The 21634-nt window shown below is 36.8% G+C and overlaps 1 protein-coding gene across 2 annotated transcripts in view; it reads right to left on the minus strand.

Annotated features, from left to right (window-relative positions):
- Nucleotides 1-21634, minus strand: part of Epha6 (EPH receptor A6) — a 979971-nt gene that overhangs the window by 134288 nt on the left and 824049 nt on the right. For both annotated transcript variants that reach the window (XM_055594395.1, XM_055594404.1), the window contains one exon: nucleotides 8271-8332. In XM_055594395.1, coding sequence (XP_055450370.1) covers nucleotides 8271-8332 — 62 coding nt within the window. The remainder of the gene's footprint in view (nucleotides 1-8270; nucleotides 8333-21634) is intronic.

Raw genomic sequence — 21634 nt, forward strand, 5'->3', positions numbered from 1 at the left:
ACACACACACACACACACACACACACACACACACACACACACACACGTATATACAATACTGCAGTTATTACCCATGAAGAGATAATGTTCTCCTCTGGAGCCATACAGTATCTAACAAAAATACCAATGCCCGGCAAAAGATACCTTCCTTCAAAGTGTTGATCAGGGGAGTCCCTAAAACAATACAGAATCCTGCTATTGCCCTGAGTTACTCCTGTAAACTGAGATCAAACCCTATTTCCTTAGACATCGCATATTTTTGTCAGAAAAATTGGAGAAAGCAGCTGATAATGACCTAGGATCTTCATCCTGGAAAGCCAGTTATTATAGTATCAGAAAGTAGTATGCAAGCAGCTAAAGGTAAGGTGGTCACAGTCCTATACAGCTGAAAGCCTCTGGGCCACAACAGTGACCAACCTGCCAGGATATTTTCAATGGTGCAATAGTGGCCGATGTTTTATGGGTAACCAAAGGGCCATCTAACTGGACCTAAGGCCTACCTGGGATTAGAGAACTAATGTCTTTTTCTGTAGACCCTTATAAGAAGGCTGAAGAGATCATTACTGCAGAGGAGAACCTACGACTGTTATATTGTCAAATGACTATAGCTTTCAACTGTATTCTAAATTCTTATCCTAAATGCCCACAGATAAGTGCAGCTTTCACCCTTTATCACAAAAGCCTTTTTTGTTCAACAGATGGAGGCTGATACAGCGATCCATAACTAGTCAAAATATAGAAAATAAGTGTCTGTGTGGTTCCCAGTGCAACTGGGGACATCTATAATACAAATCCTACACCTAAGGCTGAAGAAACAGCCTGGAAGAGGGAGGCAAGAGATTATAAAATTCAGAAGACCAGGATAGATGCCCCACAATAGTGTCTGCCAGACTTGAAAGAGACATTGTAACTATGAATTTTCCATAATATGGCTGTCTGTCCACGACACGTACAATACCACACCAGTCAATGTGTCAGTACAGATGGGAAGATTTCCCACAATGCAAAACTTCTAGAAGAAGAGTTACAGGTAGTCAGTGGCTGCTGAGGTGGGGAGGATTAGATTTCTCTGAGAATGAACTGGCTGATAGTTTTCCCCAACCTTAAGCAATCAGCCCTAACACATGTACTCATGGGAAACAATGATTGGGTTCAGTGGGTCCCATGTGCGAATAAATATTTCAAAGTAATAATTACAGAAGAGGTCATGAATTCAAGAGGGAATGTAGATGACTCAGGAGGAGTTGGAGAGGGGAAAGGAAAGTGGAAATGACATATTAGAGTATTACAGTACTCTGCTACAAAATTCCCAGAAAAGTTAAAATAATCAACAAAATTCTTACATGTAAAAGAAGAAATAAATTCCAGACTAATAAAGGCCTAATTTCATAGTAACAGGATAAATAATACTACGCACTACAACACTAAATTTTTTATGAGATAATTTTGGGCTATTAGCTATTGATATTTTAACAATTAATTAGCAAACAAAAAATTCAAGTAAGAAGTGTCAGTGATATCCATGATTTTGTATAAATTGAAAAATATATAAAGTCACACAGGGACTTAAGATGTCAAAGAAGGCTAAGAAAGGAAAGATCTATTCCAACTAAAAGAAAGTAAAAGGAACCAGAAAGTCAAGCCAGCCTTGTATAGGTTTTAGTACACCATGCTTTCCATAACTAAATAATTATTGTCATGGAAATTTTAGATCTGTTTTATTGCTAAGTGGGAATAGACAAGTTAAATAATAACATTGTTCTGCATGAAGTTTCACCTATTTCCTCTTAAAATTAATTAAGATGAGATTCAACTATAACTTTTATGGTTTGAGACATTATTAGTGAGTAAGTGTGGTTTTTTTCACTGTTGAACACAAAATGATGGCAATGCAGATTAATTTCATTCTTGTGCCTCTGCATGACTATAATCAGACACATACAATTTTCAGAAAAGCATGCTAATAAAATTCAGCTCTCATTATTAATAAATAACAAGCATAAGGTAAAATGCCATCTTTACTAGATTTATAATTTGAGAACATGAATATTTAAAAGCTCCCTTTAATTTTTTAAATTAATATTTGCTTTGCATTTGTTCAAGGAGCACTTCAAATGACTCACATTGCTTTTGAAATGCTGATATGAGTGCATATGTATTATTAAATACTCATATTCCTGAGGTATATCTAGGTCCTTTTAATGGTAGAAAAAAATCCATTGATTAAAAGAAGGGAAGGGATTAATTAGAAAAAATTATTTTTAGCAATATGTTCTGAGACATATAAGAATACTATTTCATATTCCTGGTATTGCATTATCTGCAGGATGTATTTCTTATGTATGTACATATATATATATATATACATATATGTACATATATATATATATCTCACTTATATTTAATAGTATAAAATAGTTAATAAACTTACCAGGAGCTGAGATAAGTAGCTATAACTGGCTGAAAGACCCTGGTTTTCAATCACATTATTTTATATTCACCTAAAATAGCATACAATACACACAAGTATTTATACTTAAAATGAAGAATATATGTATTATATAAATTTATATCATGCCACTTGGTGTAATAATGCTTCCCTAAGAGCCATACATAGACTAACAAAAGTCCCAGTAGTAAGCATGGGAAACCCTTTTCCAAGTTGTTGTTCCAGTGACTCCAACAGGTTTTCAAAACAATATAAGCTATTTCTGTTGTCCTGGTTGCCTCCCAGAAACTGAAGGTGAGTTTTTGTCTCTGTAGACACTATGTCCTCCTGATGAAGGACTCAGAGGATTAGAGGTGGATCTGCCCTCAAGGCCGCCTGCTCAAGGACTGGCTTTTGTAGTCCTAGAAGGTGATGGCAAGCTAAGGGAGGAAAGCAACCAGTAGTCTAACCAGCTGGGATGCCTATGAACTTCAACCATAACTAGCACGACCAGACATTGCACTGAAGGCACAATCGTGGTACCTAAATCTTAGACAGCTTAACCAACAGCTGCCTAAATGGACTTACAGCTCACTCAACAGGAAGGAAACCATGGTTACTTCTGTAAACCTAGCCAACTGTTTGTGGCTAGTGAGAGCATGAATCTTAGAGAAACATCTAATACTGATGCTTTCCAAAACCAGTATGAATTTAAATGCATTTTTAAATACTTATCCTTACATGTACAGGTAAACGTAGCTCCCATCCCACATCAGAGAAGCTTCATTTTGCAACAGATGGAACATGTTATAGAAATCCATGATTGGATAAATACAGAGAACCACTGACATGAGGTACTCAGGCCCAGTTGACACATACACAATGCAACTCCTACCCCTACAACTCAGGGAACCTAGTGGAAGAGGGCCCAGGAAGATTGAAATGGCCAGAGGACTAGGAAGTCTGCTGTGAAATTATGTTTTACGTATATGACAGGGATGCTCCCCCCATGTTATAAAATGGAAGTTGTAAGATTCAGAGACTGACAGTATTCAAGTACTACAAAATATATTTTTGAGATTCATCTGTGTCACTGAGAAACTGTAGGGATTGTGGTTAAGATTACACTTAGTTCTCACCAGTGTATTCCACTGAGAAAGTCAGAAAACCCAACATGTCTGTGATGTCATGCTTCTGGGTAGGCAACTTTAGGACTTCCTCCCTAAGCTGCCATGCATTGTGCTTTTAAACCAAAAGCACATGTAGTTACACACACACCCGATACTCTTTTCTTCACACACACACCTGAACTCTTGGCTGTGCGTCCCCACTGGTAATATATATCTGGAAAAATGTCCACAAGGACCCAAATAGCATTAGATTTATGAATTTGAAGTAATATCACCACCAGCCAGCCACCAGCACTGGAAGTGGGATGCAATCTTGTATTTAGTTGTGCTACAACTCCTTCATAATAAAATAGCAAATTGAAGTGATTTTCAGACAGTGTGGGAGACCAAAGGGAAATGTTTCTGCCTCCAGTAAGCACAGAGGGCTATTAATGAGCCATGTCTGGCTCCTCCACCACTCAGTGCACTCAGCTACTGCCTGCTTTCTGGGCTCACAGAGGCTGCAGTGATCAAATTCTAAAGCAGTAGTTGAAAAAATGACTTAGCTTTTCAGAATTTATGGGCTATATATACTTATATGTTTTATTTGTGGTTGGCAAGGAGAATTGAGTGCCTGCCATTGGCATGAGTTTATATGGTACTCTTTGAGCTCTTGGAAGAGAAGGGTTATGATCACAAAGGGAACAGGATGCTAAAAATGGGTCAGATGTTAGTGGCTGCAGTTTTCTTCATTCTTATTGTCATCCTTTTGCATTTTTTCAATATATTTTTGAGACAAGGGCTAACTATGTAGCCCTATGTAGCCCTGACTGGCCTTTAACTATAGGTAGTCCTCCTGCCTCAGATTCTGAGTTGCTGAAATTGAAAAATATGACCTATCATGCTCATAGACTTTTAAAAGTATCACTAATGTTTATTTTAAAAGACATTTGTGTTTATGAATCCACATCTATAATTTGCTATCTTAAAATTAATAATTAGTCTCCCCATTGGCATTTATTCATTGTAACCAGTACTAGGTTATATAAGAACACTTTCTTCCATGTGTATAAGGTACACTGAGATGTCACCCCCATAATCACCCTGGCCCTCTCCTTTCCCCCTCTTCTCCCATCAGTTCCATTTTCCCCTAGACAGCTTCATCTTGACTTTTATGTCCCATATACAGATATGACTTTATGCATCTATATAGAATCTAGGACACATATGTTTGAATAATAATGTCCCCCATAGGCTCATATATTTGAATGTTTATTCACCAAATAGCGGCGTTATTTGAAAGGATTTGAAGAATTATAAGGTGTGGCCTTTTGGGAGGTAGTGTATCGAAGCACATGGCCTTTGAGGTGTCAAAAGCCCATGCCAAGCCCATATTATCTAGCTCTTTCTCAGCTTACGGATCCGGATATAGTTGTCAGCTACTATTCCAATGCCTGCTTGCTTGACACCAGACTTCCTGCCATGATGCTAATGGACTAAGCCTCTGAAACTGTAAGCAAAGCCACCAATTAAATGCTTTCTCTTATAATGGTTGCCTTGGTTGTGGCATTTTTCTTTTTCACAGCAAAGTAACAGTGACTAAAATACCCTATGAGAGAAAAATGTGATATTTGTCATTCTGAGATGACAAGTAGCTTAATATGACTATTTTAAGTTGTATCCAATTTTTTGAAATTCATTCTTGTCTATGATGGAAAAAGCTCTACTGCCTATACACAGCACATTGTAGCTATTCCACTGTTGACAGACACACAGGCTGGTTTTATCACTGAGCTGTTTTGACTCGTGCTGCAATATACACCAATGTGGAAACATTTCGGTGCTGGACTGAGTTGGAGTCCTTCAGATAAGTACATAGGTGGTATGTACAGGGTGACATAGTGGGTCAGTGGTGGCTCTATTTTGAGGTTTTTTATTAACTTCATACTGATTTCCATAGTGACCGGATGAGTTTACGTTCACACCAGCAGGGTATGAGCTGTCCCCTTCTGTCCCTTCCCATCACTTGCTATTTGTTTTCTTGATGAATGCTGTGATGACCAGAGTGACATGGGATCTCAAGGCAGTAGGCAGTTTTTATTTAAATTTCTTCAGTGGATAGAGATGATATGTTTATTGGCCATTGGTAATTCAAATTTTGAGAAGCTTATCTTCATTTCATTAGTCCATGCATCAGATGGGTTATTTGAATTCTAAAGCTTTTATAGTTCTTTGGATATTTCAATGATATAATATTTTTGTTAGAACAACATGCATGTGGGGAGGTGACACCCTCCACAAGCAGAGTTGGCAATGACTTATAAGGAGAAGCAAATACATATAAATTTAATAAGGGGACATTAGTGTAGAAAAACTTTTAGAGTCATGAACACTTATGTTCGGATCTTTTCTTATAAACTATACAATAGTCAATAAAGTTATTTTTATTTATTTATTTATTTATTTTAGCAACCGTAGGAAGTAGGTACTATTCACCATGCCATTATACAGATGAATGTGAAAACACCCAGGAAATGAGTCAGTATGTCTAAGGACCCAGTGCCAGTATGAGGCAGAGCTGAAGTTAACAGACACAGACATCCAAAAGTCTCACAGTAGTAATGGTGCCATAACCAATTAAACCATTGCTTCTTCCTACACTGTCAGGCACCTATATGGTGCATAATTAGAGCTGGAAAATGCTAATGATATAGGATATTCATATCTTTTAATTTTTGTTTTATTGTATCATATTATAATTTATATCTGGTTCAATAGAATAAAAAGCATATTTGAAACTATCATTTTTACATAATTTTTAAATATTTATTTATTTATTTTAATTTATTCACTTTGTATCCCCACTGCAACCCCCTCCCTCATCTCCTCCCATTCCCCTCCCACTCTCCCTATTCTCCCCATGTGCATTTTCCCTAGTCCTCTGATGGGGGAGGTCCTCCCCTTCTATCTGACCCTAGCCTATCAGGTCTCATCAAGGCTGGCTACATCATCTTCCTCTGTGGCCTGGCAAGGCTGCACCCACCAGGGAGAGGTAATCAACAAGCTGGCAACCGAGTTCATGTCACAGCCCCTGTACCCTTACTAGGAACTCACTTGGAAACTATGCAGCCTATGGGCTTCCTCTGAACAGGAGGTGTAGGTCCTCTCCATGTTTGGTCCTTGTTTGGAGTATCTGTCACTGCAGGCCCTCTGGTCTTTTTTATTTTAACTAAACAGTTGATCCAATTTTTAACAGTAATTTAAATTGAATATCTGATACATTATTTGCTGTTATATTTGATTTCAGTAGTTATTACAAAAAAAATGTAAAGCCAACCTATGCCACACATTATTAGATAAGAATCACTTTGATATGTATCTGATAAATATCAGATACATATCTGATATTTATACATATCTGATATTGAATAAAAATAATGTAAAGATATAAGTGTACATATATTTCAAGCACTGTAGGTGGCCTAAATAAAGTTTTCTAAAAGGGCATGTACAGGTAAATGAACATAAGTTATAAAACAGAACATTCTGAAATGGACACAATAGGGAACAAGCATTTCATGTCTCCAAACTATGAATTTCATTTTGCCTTAAAGAGCACGCTTGGTTCAGAGTGTGTGCTGTGGAAGTAGTTTCTATTTATTACAACCCAAAGATATTGCTGAATTCGGCTTCAGTAATTGAATCTGGACATCAAGTCAAGTCACAGTATACATACATACATACATACATACATACATACATACATACATACATACATATTTACATATATATATTTCCCACCAACATTGAAAGCAGTTGGAAGAGACTAGGAATCAAGCAAAACACGTGGAAATGAGATCATAGCAGATAGACTAGTCGCAAATAAAAAAATGTACAAGTAGCACAGAACAAAAATGAGGTGAAAATAAAAAGAAAGACAACACATTTCAAATGGAAAAACTTAGCCATTTAATAAGCACAGATAATTCTTATATTAAAGAGTACACTGGTGTGCAAACATGTCACCTTTTCTGGGAATTAGAAACATTTAATGCAGTGAATATTTTTATTTTATTTTTCACTATTAGTGTAGATTTTCCAAACTTCTTGTGGTGCTTTAAATCTTAACACGTGATGAATACACTTTAAAAAATAATGTTACGATATTATTTTCTTTCTTTCTTTTGTTGCCCTATGTAGTCATGTGAAGTCCTCTAAACCGGAATGAGTTTTAAGTTTTTTTGTTTTTAAATACAACACTGCTGAGGGAATCTTATTCTTTCTTTTGTACTTTAAATAGTCAAATGAACATGAGGGACAAATTTGGCAGAATTTTGGTAAATGTACAGTAATGTAAAGGCCCAGCACTTTAGAAAATCTACAAAATATACTAAGTTGTCAAGTGAGATATGCCTTCATGAATAGTTGTGAATGGCAGTTGAGTTTTATTTTTTACTTCTTTACTCAGAGTAGAATCATTTGATATATATGTATATATAATACATGTCAAGCATATTTATATGTGAAATCAATTATAATTCTATGTGTATACCCTATCCCCTCAGTAATGTGTTAATGCATCACAGAATCAGAGAAATGAACCCAGAAAAAATGCTGCTATTCTCCACAGAAAACCCTTGCACAACATTATGCAAAAATTAATTCATGATAAATGATCTCAAGTCTAGATCTCAGAATAGCTATTTAAATAGCATCAGAAAAGAGCACCTCACCCGCAAAAAGGAGTCTAGGGATCCATTCTCCATGTACTCTACCACGATCATTACTGGTCGGCCTGCAAGAAAGCAAGAGACACACCTGATTAGAGCTGTTGCAGAGAGATATGCTGCCGTAGGCTTTTCCAGCTGCAGTACCTAAGTTATTTGTATTTTAAAAAGATGAACTTAAATTTTCAACCTTTTCTATGAAAGTTTGCTCATATATTCAACTTTCTGTATCTCTATAGAATTATTTGTTTTTGAGTTCATTAAAGGGACATGGATTACAATCTGAGTTACAAAGGAATTGAACATGTTTTTATTAATGTTATTGCTTATATAGACTATGTTCCTATCGTGTTCTAGTTTTTCCACAAATAAAAACCGACATGCTCCCGTCATGGCTTAAGCAGTCACTGATGTTTTCTTGCAGTTTGGCACAGCTTCCATGATGTTGTAGCACTTTTTTCCCGACTTACACTAGAGTGGGCAGTTCTAAAATTATTTCTAAATCAAAGCAGAAAGGCGCAATTCATAAATCCCTATTTGAGCACTTATAAAAGACCTGCTATAAACCACTTTTAAGGGATTCCAAGCAGAATAATTTTCAGTAGATTGATAAATGTTGTGCGCTGGGTAGGATCTGTACGCATGCCTGATTATCTCTTTATTGGACACAGATTTGATCGGCAGGACAATGGCAGTGCATGAGAAACAGGTAACTCTGACTTGTTGTCTAGTGCAGAAGCAGGGATCAGAAAGCGAGCATCATTTGTTTCTCCTTTTATCACATCAATTGTTATAGTTTCCAATAAGTCTCTATTAGGTAGAGTATTTGACATAAATAACTTTGATTTGTTTCAAAGAAGGGAACACATTTACTTCTTTCAATTGCACATGTTTAAAAGGTAAATTTTCAACTGAGCGGAAAATGATCCTTACCTGAAATAGGAATCTATCAATGCTTACTCTTTCTTTATACATTTTTTTATTTCTTATTAGAACTCTTGATGATTCATTCAATGTGAACGGCACCTGGCTATTTTTGTGACACAAAAATGATCTGGAAAGAAACTGTGCCAGTGCCAATGATGAAAATGTTGGACTCATAATTCAAGCCTTTTTTTCTGAACTGACAGCCTCGAAGGTTAGAAAGGGTAGCCATCATAAATTGCTTCAATGTATGCAAATGCTAGATTTTACATTTGAATATATATTTTAAAGAAAGATGAGCGAAAGGTTAAAAGGTGCAATAAAGCTCCAAATTTATCATGCACAGAATTCAAATCTAAGGAATTTTTTCATTTGGAGAGAATATTAACTTTTGTTCTATAATGCCCCTCAACGCTATTAATCTTACCCATATGAAGAAGGAACTTTATCAGCAAATATAGAGGTGAGAAGAACTGTCAGTGCTCTCATAGACCAGGATCAAGAAGATCTGGTTTGGAACCCGAAAATTTGTCATTTTGTCTTTTATTTGTCCATTGGTTTTAGGGATTCCAGAGCTAAAAATCTAAGGCCAACACTTAGGTAAGAAAGTGGGTAAAATAAAGAAGCCAGCTTTGTACCTGAACACCAAATTCTGAGCGAATAAATCAAGTTAGAACGGAAGTGGGTGATGGGTGTTAAGGAGGAATGTTGCATCACTTCTCTCCGTGCCCTGATTATTCCCACTCTGTATCTTCAGATCTGTACTATCTCGACTATTGCTGTCAAGTGTTTATTTTTAAGTATCTATTCCTCAATAGTGTGAGTCTTGTTTGAATTAAAGAGCTTGTAAACACTTCCTTGTATTGTTTCATCCCCATTACACAGATAAGGAAATGAAGATTAGAAAGGTAAACAGTATTTCTTGAGCCCAAATCTACTAAGTGGCAATCTTAGGCGTCCTGTTTGGTGCTTTGGATTTTTGAACCTTTATGGTATAGTTGCATCTCAGAAGAGATGATAGCTCTCAGTCTAGTCTGTTCAACCATTCCCTCCAATGAAGGGTGCCATTTTCCTAACATGCCTTGCTACCCTTAGCTCTACCAGCTGTCTGTCATTTTCACTTGTTCCATTTTGCTTCTGCCTTCTATTTCTCACTTTGGTTTTCACGTGTCAGAGTTATTTCTTAACTTGCTCCTCTCTGCAATACTACCACAGAGTACACCTCCTACTTCCAGAATTTAAACACTGCATATCCTTGCTAGGTTTTGTGCTGCTATTTCCCACAGACTCCCATCACTGATATTCTGTATGCTACAACATGCTATGCTTGGCCTTTTTCAAATTGTTTTGTTTTCCCTTTTTCCTGTAGAGGCTTGTATCCTCATTCACTGGGTTTCTCAAGCTCACTTCCTATAGATAGGAGAGTACTATGTACTTCATAAAATCAACTCATGTTTTCTTAGCGGTGTCATTATCCTTCCAAAATCAACACTGAGTTGTTTCGGCAAGATTCTTAGCCCTGTGAACACAAAGAACTCTGGGCTTGTTTCTGTCTATAACTCTTTTGGAGGTACTTTTGGTACTCTTAAAATCTACCAGTGACACGTTTAACTTCTTACTAAGGAAAATAAAGAATTAGATGATGATTCCTCCAGTTTTTTATGAATCACAAACTCCATTTGGGCCAGTCTTTTTTTGCACTTTATGCAGCACTGTCAGTGGAGATTGTTTTTTTTTCTTTTTTCTTTTTTTTTCCTTCAGACTACTGTTAGGATTTAATCTGTAATTTCTTTCTTAGTAGTTTTCTATAGGGAATATGTAGCTATAGTGTGACAATTAAAGGTAAACTTGTGGGCTCTTATCACATTTATGACAAAAAATACGTAGGAATAAGGGAATGTATAAAATTTAGATGCTATTCTTTATTTCTGTTTTAGGTGAGGGAAGCATTTTGGTAATCATTCTTTTTTGTCTTTTTTTCCCAATATGCACAATTACATATGTAAATCACATATATTCTAAGAGTGAGTGCTTCTAAAAGATATACTTGGAAGTAATTGATGCCTTCTAATTTTTCAAAAGTATCTGAGCTTATTTCCTTTGGTAAATTTTAGTCTGCTGCACCAAATGCCTCATGTCATGGCATCACCCTAGTGACTGAATTGTGCTAAAGACAATGAGCAAACTCCAGGATGCTTTAAACTCAGCCAGTTCTCAAAACTACCACTTAATTTACGTACAGTCCATCAATTTGATGTTAACTCTCCCAAACCACCCAAAGTTATTTTTTAGGATTGCAAAACTCTAAATAGGCAGATATTGTCTTAGCTACATAAGAATTCAAATCTGAGAAATCACTTATTTATATTCTGAAGATAATTTCAAGATTCCTTTATCATCTTTTTCTATTATAGACAACAATAAATATTCTCTTTCATTCACATATATGTATAGACTTGATTATATATATATGTCTATATATTAAAATACTTCTTAACACCTACAATGACTTTGATAATGACTTTGATATTCAACTCTTTTCATGATGGTATTAAAGAAAAGAAAACAAAGATATTCTTTAAATTTCTCATATAGATCTCAGTGGAATTATTCGGTGGTGAAATAGATTTTCTTCAGAGAAGATTTGTGATAAAAGGGATTAGAGAAATTTGCCATTTTTATATAAGTAATGAGCCTGTGCTGGATGAGGTGTTTTGAATCAGTTCAGCAATTTCTAATGTGCAGCCAGTAAAATGAAGAATCGAAACAAATCTCAACAACCCTAGAACTCTATTACAGATTTAAATCATTCTAGTTTATTTAAACATTCGATCATGTCTATATTTTGTCTACCAGGTTATAAACTTGCAGTGATAACTTGGATTGACAGAGTGCTGGTAATTTTTTTCTGCTCACATGCAATTCAGCACTTCTTGAGCCATTTATTTAATCTATTCTTCCTCCCTGCCTGTTTTATAGATAGTGAATTACAATTATAATCTCCTCTGGGTTTGATAATAACTGAAATAATTTTCTTATCCATGTAATGCTTTCCACAGATATGGATAATATAAATCTAAAAAGATGTAATATATTAAATTATTGATTTTATTCACAGGATAACTACGAAAATTGGGAAAACTGTTTTACTTTTAAAATGTTGCCTGGTAAGTATCAGAATTTCTCCCAAACATAACTCATCCTCAGTGACTTTGAATCTTAAGTTATTTTGCATACATACATGAAATTTTAATTCCTTTTTAATGTAATATTTTAATAATTGTACATAAATACTACATACATATTGGGTACTATGTGATGCTTCAGTACTGTTGATGTTTCAATATATAAAATATCTATTTCCTTAAACCTTTGGTATTTCTTTATAGTGAAAACAGTCAAAACCTTTCCCGGAATTTTGAAGCATACAGTGCATCTTTCCACGCAGTCTACTATGCTGTAGCCCAACAGAACTTTTTGCTCCTATATGATTTGCTACCCACTTATCTCTCAACCACTGTCACTCATCACAGATTTTGGTAATCACCATCATTCCCTTAGCCTCTCTAAAGTCCACCAGTTTATATTGCACACTGGAGTGAGAGAAGGCAGTGTTTATTCTGTTGAACACAGTGATCTCTGGCTCCCTCTGTGGTACCAAAATCCCTCACTGAGGATGTTAACAGGGATTGGATTGGAAGCCATCCAGGTTACATGTTAGAAAAGGATCGCTGTATTCTATCTGTACACTGAAAATCTTAGTGAAGCTAAATTCAAAAGTAATGAACTAAGTTGTGCGAGTGAGAAACCCTCAAGGCAGTATACTATCTGTGGTTACTGCTCACTGCTCTTAGATTTATAGCTGGAGAGAGCAGAGCAAAGTATAAAAACGTATAACTTGGCAAATGAGTAACTTTGAAGTTATAACAAAGGCAGGTGCAGGCAAAGCATTTGTAATTTGTAATAGTTAAAAAAGATCAGAGCTACTAAAGATAGAGAATAGAATTTATACTGGGGTAATTAGGAAATGCCTGGATTGCAAAATTTCACCCACTAAGAGATTCAGGTTATGAGTGTAAATTCATTAGATAACAGAATACTTAAAAAAAAAAAGGTTTTAGAACACCAGGGTTGAAAATGGCTTCCTGGGGAGGTCTTTTCCCACACCCAGGCAGGAAGGATTACTAAGGTCTCTGCAGCTATGGTCTAAGAGAGCCAGGGAATGGGCAACAGAACTTGGTCTACGTGTGACTTTTTCAGGCATGCAAAATGAAGATAAGGGTGGTGGGAGCCTGCATATAGGGTCCAGAAAGCCACTGTGGCCAAGCAATGTGTTTCAGGGTCAGATTCATCAACAATGACAAAAGTTAGAATTATAACATACACAGTGAAACAAACAAAGACCCTTCTCAGTGTTTTCAAATACCTGGCACATTACTCTTTGAATTTCCCAGAGTTTTCAAAAATTATGATATTTTATATGTGCTTCTAATAACCTTCACATTCTATGGATTTAAGTAACTATAATTCTTTGGTTTTTCTCTTGTTTTTTTGAGATGGACTTTCTTTTTTTAATTTTAATTTTTATTAATTACACTTTATTCACTTTGTATCTCCCCATAAAAACCTCCCTCCTCCCCTCCTAATCCCACCTTCCCTCTCCATTCTCCACCCATGCCCCTTCCCAAGTCCTCTCCTTCCTTCTGATCCTAGTCTATCAGATCTCATCAGGAGTGGCTGCATTGTCTTCCTCTGTGGTCTGGTAAGGCTGCTTCCCCCATCAGGGTGAGGTGATCAAAGAGCAGGCCAATCAGTTCATGAGACAGGCTTTCTTTACGTAGCTTAGGTTGTCCTGGACTCACAATCCTCCTGCTTCTGCCTTCCTGAGTCCTGAGATTAAGGGCCTGTGCATCATGCCTGGCTATCATAATTCTTTTTTTAAAGATTAAAATATGCTAAATTTAGAAGTACTTATAAACAACTACAGTCTTTAGAAATATTTACTGAAAATATAATTTAAAATTCATGTATCTTAGTAAGGAAACAGCCCCTTATGTGGAAATTGTCCATTAAAGGATTTATGTAGCATGTAAAACGTACTAAATCCCGAGAAAACATCCAAAGCACTTATACAAAGTACCCTGTATTTGTGAACTCATTATTGAGAATTTTGTCTTTTTTTATACTTAAACTTTCTTGTCTTTTCTGTGTTATACATGTTATACTATAATCACATGTATATTTGTTTACTTATATATACATGTCGAACTTATAGGCTAGGACTCACATATGAGGAAGGACATGTGTTTTTTTTTTTCTTTCTGACATTGGGTGACCTTTCTCAGTATTATACATTTTCACTCCATCCATTTTCATTTTGCAGAAAATACTGTTATTGAACTTTTTCCTTAGAACTGAATAATAGTCCACATTGAAAATATATAACCAGTTTTTTGGTTTTGTGTGTAGGTATTTTTTTATTACTGTATGCTCATTGTATGTCTTTTTATAGGCAATTTCTCTCAAGTTTATCATGTATTTTGAGCATATTAATTCCTCATATTCCCTTTTATTCCTCTTCCTTAATATTTGCTCTCCTTGCATTAGTCTTCTCTTTTCTTCTAGTCCCTTTTCTTCTTTTATTTCACTCACAGACTCACAGAGATACAAAGACACACAGTCACTCACATGCAAATACAAACAGACATACACAGACACACATACGTACAGAGACACATGCACACATACACAGGGCTTTATGTATCTATAAGAGTATTAGGGGCCTCTCGTACGTCTCATGTGTCCTTTTGCCTGCGTTCAGTACTTTCTCATCACCTAACATCACCAATCTTGCTCTCCTTTCTAAAAACTGTACTTCACTACACTCACAAATTTTTTATGTACAATCATTTATACATACACTATATCCATTTTTTTTCTGATTTTGAGTGGGCTCACTTAATTGTATACATTTTAAATTCATCTATTTTCTGCAAATTTCATGATTGCTTTTCCAGCTGAATATGAATGCATTTTGTATCTTTACTACACTTTCATTATGCATACATCTGTTGATAGACATCTATGTTGGTTCTATTTCATTGCTATCACAAATAGACAATCAATGAACTTGGATATTCTAATAAAAGAAAAAATTCTAAGATCCACAAATGACAGAAAGTGTGCGTTGTTTTGTCTACATCTGACTTATTTTGCTTACTGGGATAATCTACTGTTGCATTTGTTTTCTGATGTATAACATAATTTCATTCTTTCTTAGGTCTGAAGAAAACTCTTTTGTGTATATACACCACATTTTCTTCATTCATCTGTTGACAAACTTCTAGCCTGATTTCATGACTTAGCTCCTGCAGTAAGTACAGATGCGGAGCTATCTCTGCTGTAAATTGCCTTAGAGTTCTTTGGGTACAAGAACTTAAGTAGTATACGTCAGGCTGATGCTACTTCTATCTTTAATTTTTGAGGAGCACCTACACTGATTAAATGGTCTAGACCATTTAATCCCAAGAACAAGGATAAGGATTCCCTTTTTCTCACTTCCTCACTAGCACTAAAAGAGAATGAGATAGGCTAAATGCATTTTGTGTCAGGAAACATATAGAAGCTAATGGTGGAATGTTTTACTTTATAGAGCTGTGCTGGAGTGTCAACTTGAAAAGGAGTGAAATTGTCATGGTTAGTTTTGATTATCATCTTAGCTGGACTAAGAGACACTTAGTGCATTAGTGAGGCATACCTTCAGGTGTGTCACTGAAGGTGTTTTCAGGAAGCCCTACCTTAAATCTGGGCAGCCCTGTTCCTTGAACTGAGGGGCTAGGATGAACAAAAGGAACAAAAGAAAAAAGGAAACTCTGCATAAGCATTTTGCTTTTTAATTTCATGATCTGTTATGATGTGAGCAGACACTCACAGGCTGCCATGCCTTCACTTTTACAATGGACTCTATCCTCTGAAGAGTCAGGAAGAATAAACCTCTCCACCCCTGTGGAACTTCCTGTCAGGTATTCGGTCACAGCAGGGAGAAAAACCATCCAAGTATTCAATAGTAAATGTAGAATCACCCAGTAATGGCATGAATGAATCAGTGTATACATCTCCACTATATATTACCTTCCAGACTGGCAGCTAGTGGATCTTAAGCTAAGGAATGTTTTTCACAATGAAGAAGGTTTGTTACTTCCTGTTTCTGGCTTTATTATGAATAAAGCTGCTATGAACATAGTTGGGCAAATGTCCTTGTATGGTGGAACATCCTTTGGGGATATGCTCAGAAGTGGTGTAGCTGTGTCTGTTGTACCTTTACTCATAATAGCCAGAAATGAAACACCCCAGATGGCTCTCAACTGAAGAATGGATAAAGAAACTGTGGACAAAACTTTTACCCTTCTTACAACATATGAAGTGATAGAGAGAGAGCAGAGATTGAGGAAATATCCAATCAATGACTGGCTCAACCTGAGACCCACATTAAGGGAGAGTCAACTCCTGACACTATTAATAACATTCTGCAATGCTTGCAGATGGGAGTCGATAGTAGCTGTCCTCTGTGAGGCCCCACCCAGCAGGGGATCGAAACAGATGCTGAGAATGACAGCCAAACACTGGGTAGAGCACAGGGAGCCTTGTGGAAGAGTGGGGAGAAGGATCTGGAGGAGATAGGAACTACACAAGACTAACAGAGCCAACTAACCTGGACCCAGGGGAGCTTTCAGAGACTGAAGCAACAGCAAAGGACCATGCATGGATTGGACCTAGGTCCCCTACACATATGTACCCAATGGGCAACTTTGTCTTCTTGTGGGTACCCTAGTAGGGGAAGTGGGGGCTGTCTCTGACATGGATTCTCTTGCATACTTTTCAGTTACTTCCACCAGTGGGTCTGCCTTGCCAGGCTACCTAGGAAGAGGATGCACTCAGTTCTGATGTGACTTGTTGTGCTGGGGTAGGTTGGTGGTGGGCTTCCTCTTTTCTAAAGGGTAAGGGAAAGAGAAAGTGAGTGTGGGACACAATAAAAGCAGTGCTCAGAGGAAAATTCATAGCACTAAGTGCCTTCAAGAAGAAATTTGTAACATCTCCTATAAGCAACTTAATGGCCCAACTGAAAGCCCTAGGAAAAAATAAAAAGGAGATGATACACCCAAGAAGAGCAGATGGCTGGAAATAATCAAACTCAGGGCTAAAATCAATCAATTAGAAACAAATAAAACTATTCAAAGGAATCAATGAAACCAAGAGCTGGTTCATGAGAAAATCAACAAGATAGACAAACCCTTGGCCAAACTAACAAAAAGGCAGAAACTATCCAAACCAGCAAAATCAGAAATGAAAAGGGGGACATCAGACACTGAGGAAATCCAAACAATGATTAGGTCGTACTACAAAAGCTTATATGCCACAAAATTTGAAAATCTAAAAGAAATGGACAACTTTCTTGATACATTCTATCTACCAAAATTAAGTCAATCAGGTAGAAAGATTGAATAACCCTATATACCCAGAGGAAATTGAAGCAGTCATCAACAGTCTCCCTTCCAATAAAAGCCCTGGGCCAGATGGTTTCAGCACAGAATTTTACCAGATCTTCAAAGAAGTGCTAACTCCAATTCTCTTCAAACTATTCCACAAAATAGAAACAGAGGGAACATTACCAAACTCATTCTACGAAGCCACAGTCACATTGATACCTAAACCACACAGAGACCCAACAAAAAAGAGAACTTCAGACCTATCTCTTTTATGAACATTGATGCAAAAATACTCAATAAAATACTTGCAAACCGAATCCAAGAACACATCAAAGATATCATCCACCATGACCAAGTAGGCTTCATCCCAGGCATGCAAGGGTGGTTCAACATATGGAAATCCATCAATGTGATCCACCATATTAACAAACTGAAGGAGAAAAACCATATATCATCTCCTTAGATGCTGAAAAAGCATTTGACAAAATCCAACACACATTCATGTTTAAAGTCTTGAAGAGATCAGGGATACAAGGCACATACCTAAGTACAGACAATATACAGCAAGCCTATAGCCAGCATTAAACTCAATGGAGAGAAACTTAAACCAATCCCACTGAAATCAGAGACAAGGCAAGGCTGCCACTCTCTCCATATCTCTTCAACATAGTACTTGAAATTCTAGCTAGAGCAAAAAGACAATGAAAGGAGATCAAGGGGATACAAATTGGAAAGGAAGAGGTCAAAGTTTCACTATCTGGGCCCAGGGATCTTTTCTGAGACTGATACTTCATTCAAAGACCAGGCATGGAGGTAACCTAGAACCCCTGCACAGATGTAGCCCATGGCAGCTCAGTGTCCAAGTGGGTTCCCTAGTAAGGGGAACAAGGGCTGTCTCTGACATGAACTCAGTGGCTGGCTCTTTGATCACTTCCCCCTGAGGGAGGACCAGCCTTACCAGGCCACACAGGAAGACAATGCAGCCAATCCTGCTGAGACTTAATAGGCTAGGTCAGAGGTCCTCCCCTATCAGTGGACTTGGAGAAGTGCATAGGAAGAGATGAGGGAGAGGTGGGAGAGGGGACTACAGCTGGGATGCAAAGTGAATAAACTGTAAGTAAGAAAAAGAAAAAGAAAAACAGCTTCTACCAGGAGTTTCTTATTCTTTCACCAGCTATGTGTGTCTTCCAAGATAGACCAATACTACTCTTTTTCTTTCTTTGTTTGTTTTTTTTTTGAAACAGGGTTTACTCTGTCTAATAGACCCTTGGAGGTTTTGGACTTGAATTGTAGACCAGGCTAGCCTTGAACTCACAGAGATCTTCCTGCCTCTGCCTCCTGAGTGCTGGGATCAAAGGTGTGCGCCACCATGCCTGGCTCTATCACCACTCTTGATTATTAATAACCAGATACATTTTGGTTTTTTTTCTTATTTCCTTTTTTAAACTTCAGAGTTGATTCCATTTCTCTCAGAGAATTGCTAAAGAATAAAACATAGCATCCAGGGACAAAACAACTGAATATAAATTAGGAAGGAAGATCTCCATTTATAAAAACAATAACAGTTCTTGGTCGGGATTTACTTAAGAGGAAATGAGTGGTGTGCAGCTAAAAAACAACCAACAAACCAATCAACCTTACCAACAGCAAAATCCCAACCAAATCCCATTTTCTGCAGTTCTGTAGAGCTGAGACATGTCATCCGTGTCAATGTGCTCCACATTATTCAGTAATATTCTTCTTCCTGCTAGAAATTACCATACAGGCAAAAGAATTCTTCTTGTCTACAAATGTCACATAGACGATAGAAATGCTTGTTAAAAGTACCCAATGGTATGTTGGCTTTCACTAGGAGAAGTGGAATGCATGGACTGAATTACATAATTTTAACAGTATAGACTTTTTATCTTTGAATATTTTACTTAACAATTATTTAATTTTTAAAAGTGTGTATATATGTGCATTTCTCTCTCTGTGCATATATGTGTGTGTGTTTACCACTATACCACTATGTGCATGAGTGTAGATTCCAGTGGAGGCCAGAGGAGGCCAGAGGCATTGGATCCCTTGTAGCTGGAGTTACAGGCAGCTGTGAATCACCTGACATGGGTGCTGGGAAGTAAACTTGCTTCCTCCTGAAGAGCATTTCATACTTTTCAGCACTGATCCATTTGTTAATCTCTGTATTTTCTGATTTCTGTTAGAGCATTTTGCATGTGTTTATAACTTGTTTAAATCAATTCCACCTTCTATATCCTCTTGTTTGACTCCTTTCAGACTCTCCAGTGCTTTTTTTTTTTTCAACTTTCAAGACTGGCTTTCTAGAGTTTGAATTGTATCCATGTTTATTAGAGTAATGTAATAATTATGATATTGATCACATTAAGAGCATATGTTTGAAATTGTGTTTTATTTATTGCTCTGCAAAGATTTAACGTCACTTTATTTCTCATGTATTTCCCTCTGTGAGTGTGTGCATGTGTCCATAAATGCCCATGATATAGAGGCCAAAGGTTGATGCCACATATCTTTTGGAAGAGTTCTTCACCTTATTTTTGGGGACGGACTATTTCACCAGACCTGGGGCTCATCAATTGTTTAGGCTGGCTGTATAAGAGCTCCAAGAATTCTCCCATCTCTGACTTATTGTGAATTACAGGCTTATACTATTGTGCATTTTTTTGGTAAAGGTTCTTCTTTTCTTCCTTTTTTTCCCTCTCTTTCTCTCTCTGTTTCTGTCTCTCTCTCCACATTTCATGTTGGTGCTCACAGAGGCCAGAAGATGTCATCAAATTCCCTGGAGCTCTACTTAAGGGCAGTAGTGAAGCACTCACTTTTTGTGCAGAACTGAATCCCAGTCCTCTGAAAAACTTCAAGTGTTCTTATCCTCTGAACTGTCTTTCCACACATCCATCCCTAGCTTTTCACATTGGTTTCAGGGGTCCAAACTGAGCTTTCTCAGATTTGCAAGTAAAGTATTTTACTGGCTGACCCATATTCCTAGGCCTTATTTAGATAAAAACATTTTATGTAAATAATTTATAAATATATACTAGTAAATCAGCATGTACATACTAAGTAACTTTTGTATGTTTATTAATGTGCTAGGCATTGTCCTAAGGACTCTCATTTTTAAACTAATTTCATCCTCATAGTATTCCTATAGTGAAGGCAATTATTAGATTGCTTTAAGAAGTGAGCTCATTGATGTATTGAGGTTTTAAGCAGCAAAGCCAGGGCTTGAACAATAATTTTCAGAGCCCAAATTCTTGTCCATGTTGATGAACCTTGAAATGACACTGGAGTCTCCATTAGTCATTTAAAAGGCTTCTGTGGCTACTGAAGATAATTTATATGACTCGCAAGTAAGTTATAAGAAAAACAGCTGGAAAAAAATCTCAAGATTTTTTTCTTCTCCTACATTCCAAACAACAGTTTATGATAATCATTTTAAGACTCTATTGTACATTGATTTAAAAAAAAACATTTTTCTTCATATTCTCATATGGGACTTGAGCAAACATAATTTCACTTGTAAGGGGCATATATGAGAAATTTTAAGAGTGGTAATATAAAAATATTTTTTCAACTCCTCTAGGGAAGGCGTTGGAGGTGCTGATACATCCTGAATTCTTTAAGAGTCTCTAAAAGGTTAGCAGGAAGCTCTGTTTATCCCAGTGGTGATAAGACGTTGTACTTCTGGTTTCCAAACTGTCTTTGGTTACATAAGTGATATGTTACGTGGTTATGCAGTTTTCTGTATCATTTCCCAACAGAAAATTGCCAGTAAATTTAGAATAAAACAAATATCTACAGCATATATTGAGTATATCCTAGTATGGTGGGATGGAGGTTGACAAAAACTACACTGAAATTAACACATGGTGTTAGTTATCCTTCTCCACACCTCCTCTTCTGCCCCGTGCTCCCACTCACTACCCAGTTTAACCTTTCCTTTTC

Source organism: Psammomys obesus, unplaced genomic scaffold (genome assembly GCF_907164565.1).
Source record: "Psammomys obesus unplaced genomic scaffold, mPsaObe1.curated_primary_1811, whole genome shotgun sequence".
NCBI lineage: Eukaryota > Metazoa > Chordata > Mammalia > Rodentia > Muridae > Psammomys > Psammomys obesus.